The sequence below is a fragment of the Podarcis melisellensis genome (assembly GCF_964234715.1).
Source record: "Podarcis melisellensis genome assembly, chromosome: 5".
Classification (NCBI taxonomy): Eukaryota; Metazoa; Chordata; class Lepidosauria; order Squamata; family Lacertidae; genus Podarcis; species Podarcis melisellensis.
Window position 1 is genome coordinate 3,668,659 of NC_138537.1, and position 22,397 is coordinate 3,691,055.

At 45.7% G+C, this 22,397-nt stretch overlaps 1 protein-coding gene across 3 annotated transcripts; it reads right to left on the minus strand.

The window, feature by feature from the left end:
- Nucleotides 1-498: 498 nt before the first annotated feature.
- MUC4 (mucin 4, cell surface associated) lies at nt 499-22,349 on the minus strand. Of its 3 annotated transcripts, XM_081910789.1 has the most exons (12): nt 21,532-22,349; nt 19,533-21,384; nt 18,029-18,162; nt 16,884-17,048; nt 15,930-16,085; nt 13,943-14,073; nt 9,575-9,663; nt 7,154-7,333; nt 5,340-5,489; nt 4,154-4,273; nt 2,025-2,075; nt 499-677 (listed from the first exon to the last, which is right to left on the minus strand). In XM_081910789.1, the coding sequence occupies exons 1-12, from the start codon at nt 22,120-22,122 to the stop codon at nt 673-675; spliced, it is 3,624 nt and encodes a 1,207-aa protein (XP_081766915.1). In that variant the 5' UTR covers nt 22,123-22,349; the 3' UTR covers nt 499-672. The 3 variants fall into 3 exon arrangements, with proteins under 3 accessions (XP_081766915.1, XP_081766914.1, XP_081766913.1); XM_081910788.1 differs by having other exon boundaries at nt 2,025-2,072; nt 19,533-22,349; XM_081910787.1 differs by having other exon boundaries at nt 19,533-22,349.
- Nucleotides 22,350-22,397: the final 48 nt, after the last annotated feature.

Sequence of the window (22,397 nt, forward strand, 5' to 3'; positions counted from 1 at the left end):
TAACCAAATATTTTGGAGGGTGGAATGTATATTACAGGAAAGTGTCCCCCAAAATGCATCTATTAGTGAACATCACATTAAAAATGTGTCACGCAGGGAGAAAATGCTTGCAAAAATGTGTATATTAGGCAACATTGCATTAGAAATATTGGGGGAAATTCACACTAAGATGTGGACTGGAGGTTTTTAAGCAGAGTCATGGATGCATTAGTTAAGATTCCTGCATTGCAGAGGGTTGGACTAGATGACCATCGGGGTCCCTTCCCGCTCTCCGATTCTATGAAGATGCTGGTGAATTTTCATGAGGACTTTTTTTCCTTTTTCAAATAAAATCACAAACTGGCCTGGAAAGGTGGAGTTAAGAATCTCAGACTGGAAAGAACGAGAAACCAAAATTGGCCGCCCTGTCCATCCCTATCCTTGCCCCCAGGTTCTCCTTGTGCTAAGGGCCTTGATCCTTCCCAGCAATGCGACTGGGATAATAACTGCAGACAGAAGTAATGAGGTGTTGAAGGCATTTTATTCAGCAAAGTTGATCATTTCAGCCTGAACGGATTTGGAAGCCGTTTCCCCATTCAGCTCCTGCATAAAACAGAGGAGCAAAAAGGAGTCTGGTGGGTGAATCATTGACGTTGATCTGCGGCGAAACAAGGTCTGGAGGAGGAGGAGATCTCAATCTGGAAGGTAAAGAAAGTGGGAGCATCATCATCTGCTTCTAAAGAAACGTCAGCATCTCTGCCTTGTGACAGGTAACTGGAGAAAGGCAAATTGATTCTATTTCTGGTTCTCAGACTTTTTAGGGAAATCTTTGCCTATCCCGCTGTGTGTTGCTGATGACCCTGGTATGTGCCAATTTGCACAGTTTTGGCAAGGTTTACGGTCCCTCCATGAACCCTGGAACGCTCTTCCCTTTGCAAAAGAAGACCAGGAAGCTGTATTTAAAGGAAGTTTCCCCTCCTCACCCCTCTTTTCACCAAAGAACCCCAGATAAAGTTTCTAAGGAATGGAATATAGACCGAGGTGATTATCTGAGAATAACAACCCTGAGATGGCAACTGCTGAGTCCTGTATTATGCTAACGAAGTCTCCTTGCTTAGGGGATCTTGTGCCCTTCCACAGCACCTTCCCGTCCATTTCAGAGGGGTTTGTTATCCTTATCTCCAGCTTGCGAGCAGCCCCAGGGCACTTGTTCGACTAGCCAGAGCTTGGTCTCAACTAGCAGAGCAAATCTTAGGTTCTTTGGGAATTGATAAACAATGAATTGGGGGGAGGGGTGATTAAAATAACATTTGTCAAAAAACCAGAAGCCTTTGTATTAGGAATTACAGGTGCCAACATCCCAAAAGACCAGAAAAGACTGTTTATGTATGCGACAACAGCTGCAAGGATGCTACTAGCCCAAGGATGAAAGGAACCAACAGTCTCTATCAAGGAAGAATGGCAAGCCAAACTGCTGGACTATGCAGAAATGGCGAAACTGAATGGGAGACTCGGGAATCAAGGAGATAATAACTTTTAAAAAGAATGGGGGAAATTCATAACTCATTTAGGAGACCATTGTAAACAAATAAAAACGTTAGCTGGACTTTAAAAATAACTTGCAAAGAAACGAAAGACATGGATAATTTAGAGATTAAAACTGTGGAGAAGGTAATGATATGTAGTTTTAGAAAAGAAGTATTTTAAGGACCCATGCAGGGAACGGGGAAAGTCACGAGATTCAGAGCACCTCACATATGGATATGTTGAAAGTTTTTTTCTTTTCATTATTTTAAATTTGTTCTTGCAAAAACCAATAAAAAATATTTCAAATAAAAGGTTCTTAACAAGCCTAGGTAAAAAGGTGCTTTGCCCTTAAATAAGTTGCACTGCATTGCTTCTCCATAAAAGCTTTTTCTCACTGAGTGCAAACGTTCTGCGTACTTGGAAGCAAGAAAAATGCCACACATGAAGCACAGGTTATGTGCAAACATGTGCACACACTCCAAATCCCCTGTAGTCCTGCACACCCCACCCATTCTTACCCCTCTCTTCCTCTGATTTGCTGTCCACCTTCTCTTCCGATGAAGTCGCTGCTGTTAAAAAAATAAAAGATCAAACACTGGTTTATGCCAACACCACACAATATATCCACCTGACTTGTATGTTGGTGACAGCAGAGGATTCACCAACAGGAATAAAGATTGGAAACCCAGGCCCCACATATTGGAGAACGCTGGTCTTCTCTGCAGAGCCGCGCGTGTGGCCCAGTTCATTCAGCCAGCATAATGGTGCCCTCCCGTCCATCTGGAGGGCGCCATGTCGACTACCCCTGCATTGGGGCCTTCAACTCCTGCAGAGAACCATGTCTGGTTTGGAGGGAGGAAAATGAAGGATCAACTTGTCCTTCAGCCGTTAAAAATCTCCGGCTGTCAGGGAATGGTTTGGATCTAAAGATTGGGGAATACAGTCGCAGGCGGATCAGCTCCTCTCAGAAGAGGAGGGGGAATATTTGTGTGTGCCTGCCTCCAGTGTTTTCAGTGAGCAGAGAGAGAGGCAGACATAGACTTAGAAGCTGAACAGATTAGGGAGGAGTTACCCAGCTACGAGATAATGACAAGGGATCCAGAAGGGAGGGGGCAGCTGGGAGACACATCAGTTGAAAGTATGAGGGAACCCCCCCCCCTCACCACGGACTCGGAGGTCCAAACGTATCAGAGATCAAAAGAGGGGGAGGAACTTCCCGTTGGAGTGCTCCTTGCGTCAGAATGAGGATTCAGAGTAGGCAACTGATCTCCTTGCGGAGGGTTGTCTGTGCTTGCAACATGATGCTGTAATAAAAGGACTATAAATCTATCAGCTGCTCGTTAATTCTTATCTGTGAGCTACTGAAGGGAGAGGGGAACTTCCATGCTTGACACCGGCTGATCTTGGGCAGCTCAGAGTCGCTCAGCCTCCTTGGGCAGTCGTGAGGACAAAACGATGTTGTGCATTGACATGCTTTGTCGATATCCTTTATTTTTATGTCATTGTTTATGCTTGTTCTTTGTATTGGTGCAGGAAAACTTTAAAACTATGCATGAGAAAGAGAGAGCTCCCCTCAAAAAAAAATTGCACACATCTAAATGTGATAGGAATTTTGAGGTCTTTGATATATGTTAAATGTTCATAAGTGTACCAACCAAGCATGTACATAGATCAGCACAGGAAGACAGACCTGGAACCATTTTTTATTCCCAATGTCCCAAACTGACCAAATGTTTTCTCTGCAAGGTCAAAGGAAAATGGAAAGGCCTCTCCATTGTCTTTTCCTTCACAAATCCTGTCCTAAGGGTATGTCTGTGTTTGAATAGGGTGTGAGCCTGTGACCTGGCCCAGGAACTAAGTATTTATCATTACAAAAGACTGGCCAGGCTCCCCAAGGTATCCAATCAAGTAACCTGCCAGACAGGAGATAAACAACGACAGGAGAAAAACAACGTTCAAATTCCTGTTTTAGACCGCCTTTTCTGTGATGTAGGTATGATGTCACGAAATTAAAAGACGCCTGCTCCTTGGGAGAAAGGCGATGGCAAACCTAGACAGCATCTTAAAAAACAGAGACATCACCTTGCCAACAAAGGTCCGTATAGTTAAAGCCATGGTTTTCCCAGTAGTGATGTATGGAAGTGAGAGCTGGACCATAAAGAAGGCTGATCGCCAAAGAATTGATGCTTTTGAATTATGGTGCTAGAGGAGACTCTTGAGAGTCCCATGGACTGCAAGAAGATCAGACCTATTCATTTTGAAGGAAATTAGCCCTGAGTGCTCACTGGAAGGACAGATCCTGAAGCTGAGGCTCCAAGACTTTGGCCACCTCATGAGAAGAGAAGACTCCCTGGAAAAGACCCTGATGTTGGGAAAGATGGAGGGCACAAGGAGAAGGGGATGACAGAGGACGAGATGGTGGGACAGTGTTCTTGGCCTCTGTTATTTTCTCCTACCAATAGGGAACCTAAGTAAGGACTCTATATGGGCTCTTGGATACCCCATAAGGGAAAAGGGCCATTTTTGTTTACAACATAAACATGTGTGCAATCCATTTTGCGTCCTGTGGATATGGCAGAATGAATGAACGCCATCTGCTATTGATCCCAAGGACTCTGTCCCTGCCTTGCAAAGATTGAGTGCTCACCCCGGATTGGAGGCCTGTATCCATCACAGCCGATCTTTGGCCTTTTCTGGCTGTACTTATCACAGAACTGGAGGTCTCCGGTCTGGTTACAGCACCAGTCATATAATTTCAACTCTTCGTCTGCAAACAGGAATTGCGAGAAAGAAAGGAAAGGAAATTATCAGAGCCTGATTTGGAAATATTTCAGACCAAGAGCCTGACTTGGACAGAAGGTGGGAGATTCTGCTGGGAGATTCATAAGGTTATCAATGACCACTAGTCACAGTGGCCGCTTTCCACCTCACAGTCAGAGGCTCTATGCCGCACAATATATTTTGCTGGAAATGGCAAGAGTGCCCTTGTGCTCAATTCCTGCTTGCTGGTCTCCCACAAAGATCTGGCTGGCCACTGTGAGAACAGGATGCTAGACTACATGGACCATTGGCCAGATCCAGTAGGGCTTGTGTTCTTTCATTGTCTACTAGAGTTAGGGATACAAACACTTGCTGTGTTCTGCTGTGGGATAACCAGCTTCATGTAACCAACGTGCTAGTGCATGAAGGGGTTAATACTATAGAGTAAGCTGTCCTGTCAGGCTTAGCTAAGTCCACTCCCTCTCACCCAGGAAGGAACTAGACAATCAAGCCTATGTTTCCCTTCCAGTCTCCCTGATGAACTCAGCTCTCTCAAGCCATTATTGTGTTCCTATGCCCATAATTTAGGAACTTTTGGTTCCAATTTTGGTATAAGTGCTGCCGAAGCAAGCACATAATTTAGGAACTTTTACCACTTTCTGACTAGGTCAGGTTTTACTGCCTGTGCAACTTTTCTAACTGATGCATGGAAAAGCACATGAACCTGACCTTTGAAGAGTTTGTAAGTAAAACATTTTTTAAACTTACAAAACGTGTGGTCTTTTTCTACGCTGGGGGAAGAAGGAAGTTTTGGAGCTCACAAAGGCATAGTTTAAAGATCTAACAACCTATAGTTCCACACTTTGTGATTTTAAATCTCTGCTGGGGTTCCCTCACCATAGAGTACTTGCCCTAAACCGGGATCTTGTCACCCAGGGAATTCTCCTTTTTTATGTATGTATAATACATTACCCCATCCTCCTGCACCAACACCTACAACCTCTTGTTGTCTTGATAACTTGTGGGTATCTTCAGGCAGATAACCATTGCACAGCCTCCGAAGTACAGCTTACCGCTGTTGGGGGAGCTTCTCGAACCCTTCCAGACTCTTTCCTGGTGACCTTCCACAAGCTGGTTCTTGCTGTTATAAAGACACCGGACCCCAGCACCGTACTTGTTTGGGGCAGAGGAATACAGCATGGTTAAGCGAGAGTCCAGCAAACCTGCAAAGGTTAAGGATGTTAGTTCTGTGTTGCAGATCTTCAGGAGGGGGCGGGTGTGCAAGAAAAGAAAGGCACCGTTCTTAAACCCTTTAAATTTCCCCAGCTGATCTCGAATTCGAGACCTGGGAGAAGAAAGGATCGAAGAAGATTGGAAGAAATTTAAGATTTACCTACAGAAACATTGTGATTTAGTGGAATGTTAAAAAGGATGCTTGGTCACAAATAATTGGCCATCACTAAACTGGATTGGAATTTGATGATATGTGAGATTAAGAGAAACAAAATTTGTTGGAGAACTGTTATATTATATTTAAATGAGTGGTTACAAAATTGCAAATAAGATGATAATTTGCTTGAAAAAATTTATTAACGATGTAAGTGGGAGCGGGAGACGTGAGGAAGTCTAAAGAAGTTATGAAATTTTGTTAAAACAAAGCAATGCTGTTTATCATTTTTGTATTTCTTTTATTAAAAACCCCAATAAATATTTTTTTTTAAAAAAAAACAAATTTCCCCAGCTGAAAAGACCCCTCTTGGACACCTCTGTCCTTACACCATGGATCACTGCTTCAAACATCCCCCAACTCCATTATTACTCAACACTGATAGGCCATACCTTGAGGTATATTGGGCCTCAGCCCAGTATACCTGAAGGAGCGTCTCCACCCCCATCGTTCTGCCTGAACGCTGAGGTCCGGCTCTGAGGGCCTTCTGGCAGTTCCCTCATTGCGAGAAACAAAGCTACAGGGAACCAGGCAGAGGGCCTTCTCGGTAGTGGCTCCCGCCCTGTGGAACGCCCTCCCACCAAACGTCAAAGAGAACAACAACTACCAGACTTTTAGAAGACATCTGAAGACAATCTTGTTTAGGGAAGTTTTTAATGTTTGATTCTATTTTGAATCTTCTGTTAGGAACCACCCAAGGTGGCTGGGGAAACCCAGCCAGATGGGCCAGGTTTAAATAATAAATTATTATTATTATCTACAAGGCAGGAGGACCCATGTAGGGGCATCAGAAATTATGACAATGCAGAGAGATATTGATGGGTACGCAAAGCTGCCGTAAAGGTAAAGGGACCCCTGACCATTAGGTCCAGTCGTGGCCGACACTGGGGTTGCGGCGCTCATCTCACTTTACTGGCCGAGGGAGGCGGCGTACAGCTTCTGGGTCATGTGGCCAGCATGACTAATTCGCTTCTGGCGAACCAGAGCAGTGCACGCAAACGCTGTTTACCTTCCCGCCGGAGTGGTACCTATTTATCTACTTTCACTTTGACGTGCTTTCGAACTGCTAGGTTGGCAGGAGCTGGGACCCAGCAACAGGAGCTCACCCCATCGTGGGGATTCGAACCGCCGACCTTCTGATCGGCAAGTCCTAGGCTCTGTGGTTTAACCCACAGCGCCACCCGCGTCCCTAAAGCTGCCTTACACCAAGCCAAAACACTGGTCCATCTCACTCAGCATTGTCTACAGTGGTTCTCCAAGGTTTCTTGCATTTCGCAGGGGTGGACGCTGCACGAAAATGTGCTTCGCCATGGAGCTATGGGGTCGACGTCATTTGAGCCACACAGCAACCGAACTGGAGAGCTGCTTTCGATGCATTCAGTGGTCCGAGATTGGCTTAAATCCAAGCAGTGTGTCCGAGTCGCAGGGCTGGCCACGCACCTTTTTTGCTGCGGGAGAAGCGATCGTCCGACAGCCCCTGTTGCAGAGAGCAAGGGCAGGGAGGCAAGTCCTTGTTCCAGGCAGATGGCTGCCCCTCATGGCTAAACCAGTCGAGACACCGCTGCCTGTAGTTCACCCGGATGCGGCTGTCCAGCTTGTATACCCAGAAACCACGCACACCTGGAAGAAGGGTGCAAGAAAACAGGAGGGAAATCAAGGGCATGAAGCTTAATTTACTTACCGTATTTTTAGCTCTATAAGACTCACTTTTTCCCTCTTAAAAAGTAAGGGGGAATGTGTGTGCATCTTATGGAGTGAATGCAGGCTGTGCAGCTATCCCAGAAGCCAGAACAGCAAGAGGGATTGCTGCTTTCACTGCGCAGCGATCCCTCTTGCTGTTCTGGCTTCTGAGATTCAGGATATTTTTTTTCTTGTTTCCCTCCTCCAAAAACTAGGTGTGTCTTGTGGTCTGGTGCGTCTTATAGAGCGGAAAATACGGTACATCCCCGCCTCGCTGCCCTAAGTCTATCAAACGCCTTCCTGATCTCTGCCATCATTCTGGTATAACATAACGGAATAATGCAAGTGTGTTTTGGGACTCCCGTCCTGACCTGGACCACGAATTTAGTGAGAAGCTTTTAACCGCTCCGAAAAGTTTCAGAAAAGGCCAGCCAAAATGATCAAGGGGGTGAAGGAATTCCCCTTCGAGGAACAGTTGCAGCATTTGGGGCTTTTGGGTTTAAAGAAAAAGTGAGTGAAAGAAGAGAAAATAGAAGTTCACGAAATGGCGCAAAGGTTTTTCCCCCTCTCTCTCACGATGCTAAAACTCGTGGGCACCCAAGGAAGCTGAATGTTGGAAGAACAGATAAAATGAAGTTCTCCATCATGCAGCTTGAGCGTTTCCCTTAGGGGCATCTTTTGGGTCACTGTGGGGACAGGATGCTGGACTAGGTGGCCATTGGCCTGATCCAGCAGGCACTTCTTATGTTCTTAAAGGCCAATGGTTGCAACTCTGCACCCCAATCCTAGAACCAGAAAACAAAACCACATTTGAAAGAGGCTTTTTAGAACAGGAGTCAGCAACCTTTTTCAGCCGTGGGCTGGCCCACCGTCCCTCAGACCATGTGGTGGGCCAGACTATATATTTTTGGGGAGGAGGGAATGAACGAATTCCTGTGCCCCACAAATAACCCAGAGATGCATTTTAAATAAAAGCACACATTCTACTCATGTAAAAAAACCAGGCAGGCCCCACAAATAACCCAGATATGCATTTTCTGCTCATGTAAAAACACACTGATTCCCAGACCGTTTGCCAGCCAGATTGAGAAGGCGATTGGGCCACATCCGGCCCCCAGGCCTTAGGTTGCCTACCCCTGGTTTAGAAGCTTCTAATTTTCAGACCCCCTAAGTGTCCCTCTTTTCCAGGGACAGTCCCGGATTTACAGAATCCGTTCCAGTTTCTGATTTGGTCCCAGAATGACCCGCTTTTCTTTAGGACATCCCTATTTTCATCTGAGAAAAGTCGGAGGGCACGGAGTTACACGACCCCTGAACCAAGGAGATAAATAACTATGCAACCTTTAGAAGACATCGGAAGCCAGCCCTGTATAGGAAATGTGCTTTTTTAACGTTTAATGTTTTATTATGTTTTTATATGTGTCCCAGAGGTGGTTGGGACAACCCAGTCAGTTGGGCAGGGGGTATAAATAATAAAATGGCTATGATGATGTTGATGGAATAGAACATCCCTATTTTCATCAGAGAAATGTTGGAGGGTATGAGTTTTGCTTTCTGCGAGTGCAAAGGGGCTTTCAGGCCCCTAACAGGATATCATGGGGGCTTTTCTGAGTAACCTTCGGGGGGCCACATGTCAGTTGTGGTCAGTTGTGATTTATCGGCTACTTTAAAATGAGGTTGCGGTTTTTTGATTTGGAATACAAAAAAGGGTGGTATGAGGAGGTCCGAGAAACAAGTAAATGAAAAATAAGGAGATGGAAAGATTGATTGTTTTTAACAATTTTTGTTGGATGTTTTTTCTTTTTTCTTCTTTTTTGTAATGTAAAATCCTTAATAAAAATTATTATAAAAAAATAAAATAAAATGAGGCTGCGTTTTAAATTGCATTTTAACCTGTATTTTAAATTGGTTTTTTCCCCTCCCTTCTCTTTTCCCCCTATTATGTTTTTACTGTGATTTTAATGGTGTTAGCCGCCCTAAGCCCAGCTCTGGCCGGGGAGGGCGGGGTATAAATAAAATTTATTATTATTATTATTATTATTATTATTATTGGGGCCGGAGGCATAGGTGTGTGGAGCAATGCAAGAATCTTGCTTCTCTTGAACCCCTTTGCAGCCTCACAGGCGGACAAGAATCTGGTTTGTTTGTGCCAGTGGGTTTCTAGCGATGCGTCGACCGTACCTGTGTTGTAGCCCTCGATTTGATCTGGCCGGTATTTCTCAGCGGGCGTTTTAGTTATCAGGTCATCGTTTTTAAAATATCCGTCACCACTGTGGGAGAAAAGAAGAAGAAGGAAGCGGATTTTTTTAATCTTTCCAAGGATAAACAATATTTTCCCTTCTCAAACCAGGAGATCGTTCAGATCTCAAGTAGCTGAATGCAATCCTTTCAGAGAAGAGACCATCCCCACATTACATTTTGGGAGAGCTAGCCTTCCACACGCTTGACATCTCACAGTAGTCATAGCCAACTCATCCACCTCCCCCCCTACTATTTGCAAAGGTGTAAAAAGCAGCAGTTGGGATCAGGGCCGGATTTAGGTTTGATGAAGCCCTAAGCTACTGAAGGTAATGGGGCCCTTTATATGTCCAGCCGTCCTTTGCCAACAACAAACTGTTTTGTGTGTTGAATATATGCTATATGGTAATTTATGGACCTAATAGGTATCTCAAGCCATTTGCACACAACAAAATATGTATTTTATCAACGTAATTGTTGAACTTACCTTATACTTTGGAAATGTACATCCAGCTTTTTTCCCCTTTAAATTTTTTTGGGGCCCCCAAGAGAGAGGGGCCCTAACCTATAGCTTGTTTAACTTATACGTAAATCCGGCACCGGTTGGGACTTTTGACAAGAAATTGGTGAATATGTAGTTTGGCTCCATGATTTCAAGTCCATGTGCAGGAGCCAAAGTCTCCCTCTTCACCCACACCCACCCACCCACATATATGTATATATATGTAAAGGGACCCCTGACCATTAGGACCAGTCGTGACCGACTCTGGGGTTGCAGCGCTCATCTCGCTTTATTGGCCGAGGGAGCTGGCATACAGCTTCCGGGTCATGTGGCCAGCAGGACTAAGCCACTTCTGGCAAACCAGAGCAGCGCACAGAAACGCCATTTACCTTCCCGTCAGAGCGGTATCTATTTATCTACTTGCACTTTGATATGCTTTCAGACCGCTAGGTTGGCAGGAGCTGGGACCGAACAACGGGAGCTCACCCGGTCGTGGGGATTCGAACTGCCGACCTTCTGATCGGCAAGTCCTAGGCTCTGTGGTTTAACCCACAGCACCACCCACGTCCCATATATATATATATATATATATATGCAGGTTTTGGTGTCCTCGGGTGTCTTCCCGTGTAAAAGTTGGGGTGTCTAGGTGACGTTTCGACGAGGTCTCACTCGTCATCTTCAGGCTGGTGCTTTCGGCTTCTTGTTACTGGAACAGAGCAGGATCTCAGTGTTTGAGTTCCTATAAATACTGTTGAGGGGGTGTGGTGTATAGCCTCCAATGTTCTGGGCAGAGAGGAAGTTCCCAGGCTAGTGTGCCTTTTCTTCTTTTGTTCCTTAATTACTTGAGGGATATCCTGAGTGATTTCTTGAGTGATATCCTGAGTACCACTTAGGTGGGTCATTAGGTGTGGATTAGTTGCTAAAGTCTTTGTGTCTTGACCTCTTGAACTTTGTGAAGAGTTTTTCTGAGAAGATGGCTGTACTGCACTTAGTTGTGCTCTGGCTTGGCTTCGTGTATAGGGGCGAGCTGTGGTTTTGTGGCCTGTGCCCATGAAACAAACAGTACATAACATATCAGACAGGATCCTCACCACAACTGAAACCAAAGTACTCTCCAAAGGTTTCAACTTTGCAGTCGCCCCGAGACGCATCCCCACGGAAAACATCATATGCGGAGTCGAAGCTAGCCTAACCAAAATCAACCCAGATGAAGCCAATAAAATCAGACTTGAAGTCACCAACATCCTCTGCTCCAGCAAACCACCCAGAAGCAATTTACACAAAGAAGAACAGAAAGCACTCACCAACCTGAGGAAAGACAACAACATAATCATTCTCCCAGCAGACAAAGGTAATGCCACTGTTGTGATGAACACATCGGACTACCAAGCAAAACTATCAAATCTACTCCAAGATCCTACCTACCAACCTATAAAAACAGATCCCACCACCTATCTGGAAAAAACCACCAAATCCAAAATAAAAGCCTCTCCTATCAGTGAAGAAATCCAGCTAAGAATCATCCCCAGAGAAAAATCATCCAGATGCCCCAAACTCTACGGCCTCCCCAAGATACACAAAGAAGGAACACCACTCAGACCAATAGTCAGCTCCATAGGCTCACCTCTACAAAATCTCGCTAAATTTCTCGCCAAGCAACTTCAGCCCTATGCAGAATCCATCTCTTCACACGTTCCAAACTCCTTCCAGTTCATAGAAACAATAAAGAAGCAAAACCTACATCCTAATGACCTACTTGTGAGCTTCGATGTTGTATCTCTCTTCACACAAGTGCCCATTAATGAAGCCTTGACAGTCATTCAAAACAAATACAATCCCCCCGAATACATCTTGGACCTGACCAACCACTGCCTAACCAACACGTACTTCATCCACAATGGACAAAGATACAAACAGATAGAAGGAGCACCTATGGGATCACCCCTCTCACCGGTCATCGCAAACCTGTACATGGAACACTTTGAAACCAATGCTTTAGACAAGTCAGAACACAAACCCAAACTTTGGCTCAGATATGTTGACGACACCTTTGTAATTTGGCCACACGGGAAGGAAAAACTGGATAGCTTCCTCACACATCTCAACAGCCTACACCCCAAAATACAATTCACTATGGAAATAGAAGCCAACAACCAACTTCCCTTCCTTGACGTCCTAATCTACAAAAAACCTGATGGCTCCCTAGGACACACTATCTACCGGAAAAAAACACACACCAACCGCTACTTACATGCACAATCACACCACCACCCTGCACAAATAAACTCCGTAGCCAAGACTCTCATCTCCAGAACCAAACGCCTGGCTGACAAAGACCACTTGACAACTGAGTTACAGAATCTCTCAAATGTGTTAATTGCCAATGGATACCAGCAAAACAGGGTTACGAAGCTAATCCAAAAAGAAACACCCCCCAAAAACCAAGACACAGAAGAAAACAATGGCATGGCCCTCCTTCCTTATATCAAGGGCACTACAGATAAAATTAGCAAAATCCTCCATAAACACAATATCAAAACAGCCTTTTGCACCAACCAAAAAATAGCCAATATCCTCAGAAACCCCAAGGATAAAATCCAGTTGGAAAACCAAGGGGTCTATGAAATACCCTGCAAAGTCTGCCCAGCCACGTACATTGGACAAACAAACAGACGAATAAATGCACGTATCGCAGAACACAAGAATGCCGTCAAAAAAGAAGAAAAAACTTCCTCTCTTTTCCAACACATGAAAGAAACAGGACACGAAATTAATTTTGCAGATTCCAAATTGCTCTTTAACATGGAACATCACCACAAGAGAATAATCATGGAAGCCATCGAGATAGAGAAACACCCTCACAACATGAACAAGCGTGACGACACATCCCGCTTGCCAGACATCTGGAAATTAGCCCTCCCCACAAAAACTGACACCAGATCCAGAGGCACACAGAACGCCATCACCAATCAACCACACCAGACCCAAACCCAGACCCTCTCCACAGATAAATTACAGACACCATCCAGTAGCCAAACCATGGTGGCACCTCCGGATGCTGCACCCCCCTGCAATCCCTACACAGATCTGGCTGACACAGGCCACAAAACCACAGCTCGCCCCTATACACGAAGCCAAGCCAGAGCACAACTAAGTGCAGTACAGCCATCTTCTCAGAAAAACTCTTCACAAAGTTCAAGAGGTCAAGACACAAAGACTTTAGCAACTAATCCACACCTAATGACCCACCTAAGTGGTACTCAGGATATCACTCAAGAAATCACTCAAGATATCCCTCAAGTAATTAAGGAACAAAAGAAGAAAAGGCACACTAGCCTGGGAACTTCCTCTCTGCCCAGAACATTGGAGGCTATACACCACACCCCCTCAACAGTATTTATAGGAACTCAAACACTGAGATCCTGCTCTGTTCCAGTAACAAGAAGCCGAAAGCACCAGCCTGAAGATGACGAGTGAGACCTCGTCGAAACGTCGCCTAGACACCCCAACTTTTACATGGGAAGACACCCGAGGACACCAAAACCTGCATATATATATATATATATATATATATATATATATATATATATATAGGCAAATCTGAAAATTTCCCATTCAGTCCAATGGAGGAAGAAGTTCCAGGTGTACATTCCTTTGCTCTCTCAAGTGGCTGCCACTATCCAAAACATAATTCAACATGCACAGATCTCTGAATCATGGCAACGGGGGGGGGGGTGATCATCAGTGACAACATCCTCCTATTCCTGGCTTGCCCACCCATGTCCCTTTGGGTAAGGAACTGCACCTACCTGGTCCACCCGATCAGCACATTTGCAGGAGCGATTCTTCTGTAATCCCATTGCATTCCACCGTTTTGATAAAGGAACAGCGTGTATGTTCTGTATCCATCAGTGGTTAGGATGGCTTGGTAAGTGTTGGTCTGGAAGACACATAAATAAGAGGTGAGACAGTTTTCCCGCCATACTATCCAGGTGCACATTCAAGGCTCAGGAAGCACTTTTCATAGAAACCTTCACAAATATAAAAGGAACAGGAAAGTCTATGCATATTAAGCAGCCACCAAAAGTCAAATGCAAATTGCTGCTTTAAAAAAAGTTCTCTCCATCTCCTTTCGACATCTGGAGGGCACCATGTTGACTAACCCTGCTCAAGAATGACTCTTTTTTTTTTTTTGCAAAATCTCAAAAAAAAAGGACGAATGAGGTTTTGAGCTATTTTTTAAGGAAATTCTCCAAAGAATCAGCATTGGCTGCCATACGACCAGGTTTTCCCAGACATTTTGACCAATTTTTGAAATTTCTTCCTGCTACATCCAGAAAATCCCAGGCGTATGGCAGCCCCATGAAATATCAGCGGTGATATGTCCCATGGAAGAGGGAGCAAGCTTGTTTTCTGCTGCTCCAGAGGGCAGGATCTGAACCAAGGATTCAAGTTACAGGAAGGGAGATTCAGACTCAACAAGAGGCAGAATGTTCTGACTGTAAGAGCTGTTGGACATTGGAATGGTCAGTGGAATGGAGTCTCCTTCGTATAGGAGCCAACTCCTAGGGGTCAAGGTCCCTTTGCAACGCCCAATAAAATATTTGAGGGGCTGCTCCCCCAAGTTGATGGGCATCAGCAAGGAGTAGTAGTATTATTGTTGTTGTTATTATTGGTTTTTACTGATTTATCAGTTTGTTGGTTGCTTATATAGGATGCCTTGATTTTTAATGTTTGGTGTTTTGTTGTGTTTTATATGTTGTAAGCTGCCCAGAGTGTCTTGGGGAAACCCAGCCAGATGGGCGGGATATAAATTTAAAAATATTATTATTATTATTAATTATTATTATTATTATTATTCAAATGGCATACACACCCCCCCCCCAATATTTTATTCAAATTGGCACCCTTGCTCCTTCCTTGGAGATTTTAAAGCAGAGGCTGGATTGATGCTTTAGATGAGATTCCTGCATTGCAGCGGGCTACACTGGATGACAACTCTGCAATTCTAGGATTCTACAAAATAACAAAATAAGATGCCACGGAATATATTTGCAAGGCGCCTTAAAATAAGGCACTTCATTAAAAAGCGTTAATTGGTTCTTTCTTGGAATACCAAAGTACAGCGATAGCAGTACTTGACATGAGCCAACAGTGTGACGCGGCAGCTAAAAAAGCCAATGCAATTCTGGGCTGCATCAATAGGAGTATAGCATCTAGATCAAGGGAAGTAATAGTGCCGCTGTATTCTGCTCTGGTCAGACCTCACCTGGAGTACTGTGTCCAGTTCTGGGCACCACAGTTCAAGAAGCACACTGACAAACTGGAACGTGTCCAGAGGAGGGCAACCAAAATGGTCAAAGGCCTGGAAACGATGCCTTATGAGGAACGGCTAAGGGAGCTGGGCATGTTTAGCCTGGAGAAGAGGAGGTTAAGGGGTGATATGATAGCCATGTTCAAATATATAAAAGGATGTCACATAGAGGAGGGAGAAAGGTTGTTTTCTGATGCTCCAGAGAAGCGGACACGGAGCAATGGATCCAAACTACAAGAAAGAAGATTCCACCTAAACATTAGGAAGAACTTCCTGACAGTAAGAGCTGTTTGACAGTGGAAATTGCTGCCAAGGAGTGTGGTGGAGTCTCCTTCTTTGGAGGTCTTTAAGCAGAGGCTTGACAACCATATGTCAGGAGTGCTCTGATGGTGTTTCCTGCTTGGCAGGGGGTTGGACTCGATGGCCCTTGTGGTCTCTTCCAACTCTATGATTCTATGATTCTGTTGCTGGAGACAACTCACTCTGCCGTTCTGTCCCTGCGCTGGGTAAGGTTGCGCTTTCACCCAGGTGATCTTGAGTGTCCAGGTAGCTGAATAGGAACACTTCAAATATTGCTGAATCTTTGCTTCCACATCACGGACAACGGGGTGTTTTGCAGAGGTCTGGGTAACATATTCCTGCATGCAAGAGAGGAGTGTATTACAGATGGGAATCTCACACACACATTTAAACTTATGCCATGGAAATAACACACAAGGACACATGTAGCTCCGGAACCACTTCTGAAGTTACAGAACACTTATGAGCATCTTAGTACAGTGGTACCTTGGTTTAAGAACAGCTTCGTTTATGAACAACTTGGATTAAGGATGCTGCAAATCCGGAAGTAGGTGTTTTGGTATGTGAATTTTGCCTTGGATTAAGAACATGTTCCGCTTCCTTTTGAGTGTGTTCCTTTTGTAAACTGAGTCCCCCGCTGCTATGGAAAAGCACGCCTTGGTTTAAGAACACTTTGGTTTAAGAACGGACTTCCAGAACAGATTAAGTTCATAAACCAAGGTACCACTGTATAGATATAATAGGTAAAGGTAAAAGTAAAGGGATCCCTGACCATTAGGTCCAGTTGCAGACGACTCTGGGTTTGCGGCGCTCATCTTGCTTTATTGGCTGAGGGAGCCAGCATACAGCTTCCAGGTCATGTGGCCAGCAAGACTAAGCCGCTTCTGGCGAAGCAGAGCAGCGCACGGAAACACCGTTTACCTTTCCGCCAGAGCGGTACCTATTTATCTACTTGCACTCTGACGTGCTTTCGAACTGCTAGGTTGGCAGGAGCAGGGACCGAGCAACAGGAGCTCACCCTATTGCGGGGATTCGAACTGCCAACCTTCTGATCGGCAAGTCCTAAGCTCTGTGGTTTAATCCACAGCGCCACCCGTGTCCCCGTATAGATATAATAAACCACCCCAAATACTCACCTGGTAAAAGATGGTTCCTTTGCCTCTGGAGAAATCAGCATTGTCCCAAAACACGGCTATCATCGCTACTTTCTCACGGCCATTAAATCCTTTCGGAGGTGGGTTAGGATAGCTGGAAATATCTTTATCAGAAGCTGGGAAAATTATTTGTCCGTTGTCTGTGAACTAAATGAAGGAGAGGTGCAAATGAGGTCTGGCAAGATGCAGCAAAGTAGATGTAGTTCTGCTTTCAGAATTGGGTTTTTCTGGCAAATTCTAATTGTAAATGTGTCTCAAATGTAAGCTTCTGCTTTCGTTCTGGTTGTTGCTTACATTTTCCCTGTAAAGCACAACGGGCACTTGTGAAAGTTGCCTGATTGTGGCCCAGTGGATTCAAATAGTGTGGATGCATCAAAAGTATTCCATCGACCAAAGCTTGGACCACAGGAAATCTTGCTTATATAAGTTTGTGCTACTGAGACCAGGGGTGCACACAGGCAGTTGCAATGCTAAGAAGCATCTCAGCCTAGAATGCCTCGATTTTTGTGTGTGTTTAGTATGTACTAGTGATTGCCAAGTTTATCCAAACTTGGGTCCACAAACCCCCCTGGTGCTACAAAGGTTAAACAGGCAATATATATCTGACAAGGTAAGCAATCTATCACCACCCCCCTTAAGATATTCTGGCAGTCCTTCCAGGTTCCAAGTGCCAGCCTAGCAAATTTGCCAGAGCACCAAGGAGTGTAGGGTCATCCTATTCCCTGTCTGCCCATCCAGACCCTCTGCCTCTTTGAAAGAGATAAATGGGGAAGGTGGGTGTTATGTACTGAGTTGAATAGGATCCAAAACGCAGCAGTCTGATTGGTCCTAGAACAATAGGATTCAGAATGCAGCAGTCTGATTGGCCCTAGAACAATAGGATTCAGAATGCAGCAGTCTGATTGGTCCACAGGAGCCACCCAATCCAGCTCCAGGTGGAAGTGAATCCGCAACCTGATTGGCCTACAGGTGAATCCTGGAATTAGCCAATCAGGTGGGGCCCATTGTGTAAACGATGTATATAAAGCAGACATTCTGGGGGAACGTCCATTCCTCCACACCACTATGAGCTGAATAAAGAGCATGAAATCCACTCTTGACTCTGAGTATATTTCATAAAGACTCACGTAGAGGGAGCTGCGCAGTGTTTTCCCCAGCGGGATTCCAATCTCGGGCCTGAACAGAGGCGAATTGAAATCCACTTTCCTTTGAACGTATTCTTTGTCGTTCGCACTTGTTCCGTATGGGAAAAGGGACACCGCTGCACATCAAAACACAAGAAGATTACACGATGGATCTTTCAATGAGTCCTTCCCATCCCTCCAGAGTCTACCTGCCTCCTGTATTTTGACCCTCCTGTATTTTGACCCTACCTGCCTCCTGTATTTTGACCCTCGCCTCTGACTACAACTGTGTCCATGTCTCTGAGACTGAACTAGACAATTGGTAATATCATCCAGACTCTGTGAGCAGCCTGCTCCCCCCTGCAAGAGAGGGACCCCCAAGATTTGGGGGAGCAGCAGGAGGGACTGTAAAGTGGGGAGAGGACGCAGGTCTTGTTGGCAGTATATTGTGGTGTTTTTCTATTTTGTTAGACGCCGCTCAGAGTGGCAGGGGCAACCTGGTCAGATGGGTGAGGTGCAATAATAAATTCATTATCATTATAAGTAACAAGATGCCACACACTGTAAGAAGCATGAAACTACCACCAGTCGGGGGGGGGGGGGTCTTTCCTGTCATCTCTGTTATAAAACAATGCATGTTGGTGACACCATTGCACTGGGCATCTCCCCAACTCTGTGAACTGCGTTCAACTAAGTCGCACAAGGACTAATAATAATAATAATAATAATAATAATAATAATTTTATACCCCGCCCTCGCCGTCCAGAGCAGGGCTCAGGGTGGCTAACACCAATAAAATTACAATAAAACATAATGGGGGGACAAACAAATAAACAACCCCCACTTTATTAAAATACGGGTTAAAATGCAATTTAAAATGCAGCCTGGTTTTAATAGTAATGGGGCTTTTCACCCCTCTTCTCCCACACACATGCCCCTCATTGGCTTGGGAGGGGGCTTCAGGAGATCTCCTGGAAGAGCATACAGGGGGAGGAGAGGGCAGATCATCCCTTCAGGAAAGCAAATGCTTATACTGGCAAAGTGATCTGGTTAGTGCTCCATTGAATACCCCCAGTAGGCTGTTTGTCAAATACTACTCCTGCTCAAAGTAAATCCATTGAAAAGGACAGGTGTGACTTGGGCCATTTAATTTTAATGGATGTACTCTGGGTATAACTCGGTTGACTACAACCCTATGCCTCCTGGAATTCTGGTCTTCAGCTGTTGGGTTGAGATGCACAGCTGGATCACGCAGCCTGTGCACATGTACAGTAAAAAATAAATACATACATGGCATTGAGAAGTGAGTCCCCAAATTCATGGTTGGGCTAAAGATGGGTCCCTGGTCTTGTAAAGGCTGAAGACAACTGTCTTAGCTCATCACTGTTTGGCAGAGCCAAGTATTTGCAGGAGGTTGGACTAAATGACTATTGGACTCCCTTCCAACTCCTCCGTTCTATGATTTTATGATTCCAGTTTATCACAAGGAGATATTAAATGCACTCACCTGGTGATGATACAGGAACTGGAACTGCAGAGACACGACCTGACTTTGCTGAGTTTCCATTGGCAGTTCCTGTTTTCCCGTCCTTGGAATTCTGGGGCCTTGAACTGGGCTTCTTTGTCTTGCCTTCTGAAGATTTAGTATCTCCTGCGGCGGCAAGGGGGACCTCTGGTTTTCCTTTGCTATTGGCAGGTGCGACTTTGCTCACGCCGACACCCGGCTTTTTCTGCGTGGGGGAAGGAGACAGGGATGAGATGCCAGAACTGGTTGAAGACCCCGACTTCGTGGGCTTAGAAACTGAAGAGCTGCTGCTGGACGTTCCAAGGGCAGAGCTGGGTGCTTTCCCTGCGGAGGAGGATGCTTTGCTGTTGCCAGATGTGTCTTTGCCCACACCGACAGCTGGCTTACTCTGGGAGGAGGGAGGAGGCAGGGATGAGATGCCGGAACCAGCGGGAGATGATGGCTTCAAGGGTGCTTTTCCTAAAAGTATGGGCTTAACACTTCCTGGGTCTTCAGAATTGGAGGACAGAGATGTCCCTCCTTTGATCTCAGAGCCTGATTCTGCCCCAGAAGGCAGTTTCAGGGTATTCGCTGGACTCAGTTGTGTGCTAGACAGGGAAGGACTTGTTCCACCAGCAGTGGATGTGGTGGCTGGACCCTTGTCAGCTGCCAAAACCGAGCTGTCTGCATCACCTCTCCCTTTGGATGCTGTGGAAGAGCTCAAAAGCCCATTGGGTGAGGGTCTGGATTCTTGGGTCTCTGAATCAGAGGGGAAAGAGTCTGTTTTTCCTGCTTCTACGCCACCTAGTGCCTCCTCTACCTTCTGAGAAGATGAGCCATCAGCAATGACATCTCCTGTGCCTTTGCCATATGAGTTGGCGGGTCCAGAGGGCAGTGTGTTACTGGGGGGCGATAAGGCAGAAGAAGATTCCTCTGTATCAAAGGACCCTGGACCAGTCCCCAAATCTCCTCTTAGAATCTCTGTGCTGACTTCTGCCCCTGGCGAGGAAGAATCTGACCCACCCAGGACATCACTGTTAGAAGGAGCAGGCTGTCCACTTACAGACTTTTCTGAACTTCCTGTGTTATCCAGACCTGCCATGTTGTCACTAACATCTCCACTCCCTGGGGGTGGCTGTGAAGAAGATTCTGTGATGCCAGAGACTTGGTTTGCCCCTACATTGGTGGCCAAGCTCTCATCAGAATATTCAGAAGCAGAAGGCAAGGTTCCTCCTGAAGCTTTGTCGATCACAGAAGAGGATTGAGGGAAAGATTCTGCACCAGTTATTGACCCAGATTTCTCTTCTAGCTGCTCTGCTACATTTTCTGGGCTCAGGACTGTCTCTGTGGAAGAGGTGGATCCCTTGGTGGCTGTTGATCCCAAACTGGCAGTTTCCATCCCTCCAGTGGGAAGGGAAGACTCTCCATCACCAAGTCCTCCAGAAACATCTTCACTTGTCAATGTTCCCGGGGATTGTGATTCTGTGGACAATGCATTAAATGATGCTTCCTTCCCACTCATGCCCTCCTCAGAAGCTCCTGCGGTAGCTGCATTGTCCACAGATGGTTGAGATCCTGCATCTGTTGCTGTCCCCATTCTGGGCGTTTCCAACCCTTCAGTTGGGAGGGAGGATTCTTCATCGCCAAGTCCTCCAGAAACATCTTTGCTTGCAGATGTCCCAGAAGATTGTGATGCTGTGGACAATGCATCCAAAGATGGCTTCTTCCCATTCACAGTGGAAATGTCTTCCGATTCTCCTGCTTCCTCAGAAGCTAAATCCCCAGCTGTATCCACATTGTCTGCAGATGGTTGAGATCCTGCATCTGTTGCTGTCCCCATGCTGGGCGTTTCTACCTCTTCAGTTGACAGAGAGTCTGGTGGTGACTCTGCATCCAATGGAGCCGATGATGGCTCCTTCCCATTGGACACTATTGTTGCTGCATCATCTAGTGATGGTTGGGATGCCTTGCTTGCTGCTGACTCTGAACCGGCTGTTTCCACCCCTTCTGTGGCGAGGGAGGAATCTCCATCACCAAGTCCTCCAGAAACCTCATTGCTTGCAGATGTTCCAGAAGATTGTGAGGCTGTGGGCAATGCATGCAAAGACGGCTCTTTTCCACTCACAGGAGAAATGTTTTCTGATACTCCTCCCTCCTCAGAAGCTACACCCTCTGCTGCACCATCTGGTGGTGATTGAGATTCTGTGTTAGTTGCTGAATCCAAAATAGGTGTTTCCACATCTTCAGGGAGGAGGGGGGATTCTCCAAGCCCTCCAGAAACATCTTCACTTGTAGGTGTTCCAGAGGATTGTGAATCTGGTGACAATCGGGCCAAAGAGGATTTCTTTTCACTTATTATGGATTCTCCTCCCTCCTCAGAAGCTACAGCCCCTGTTTCCACATCTTCAGGGAGGGTGGAAGATTCTCCAAGCCCTCCAGAAACTTCTTCACTTGTTCCAGGGGGTTGTATTTCTGTTGATGTTGGGGCCAAAGAGGATTCTTCTCCCTTCTCAGAAGCTACAGCCCCTGCTGTTGCTCCACTATCTACGGATGGTTGAGATCCTGTGTCAGTTGCTGGCCCCAAGCTGGGCATTTCCACCCCTTCAGTCGACAGAGAGTCTGACTGTGGCTCTGCAGCCGATGGAGTCGATGATGGTTCCTCCCCATTGGACACTCCTGCATTAACTAGTAGTGGTTGAGATCCTTCCCCTGCTGCCTTCTCAAAGCTGGCAGGATCCACCCACTCAGTGGAGAGGGAAGGTCTTCCTTCAACAAGTCCTTCAGAAACCTCTTCACCTGCAGATGTTTGTGGTGATTCTCCAACCGATGAACCCAAAGGCATTTCCTGTTCACTTGCAGCAGAAGAGT

Excerpts from the sequence above, each read along its gene's own strand:
- MUC4 (XM_081910787.1), bottom strand. The coding sequence starts at position 22,122 with ATGCCCAGCTTGGGGCCAGCAACTGACACAGGATCTCAACCATCCGTA. Across the intron at positions 18,163-19,532 it reads AGTTCCTGTATCATCACCAG|CGGTGTCCCTTTTCCCATAC; the intron begins GTGAGTGCATTT and ends TTTGATGTGCAG. Across the intron at positions 14,074-15,929 it reads CGCAGGGACAGAACGGCAGA|ACCAACACTTACCAAGCCAT; the intron begins GTGAGTTGTCTC and ends TGTGTCTTCCAG.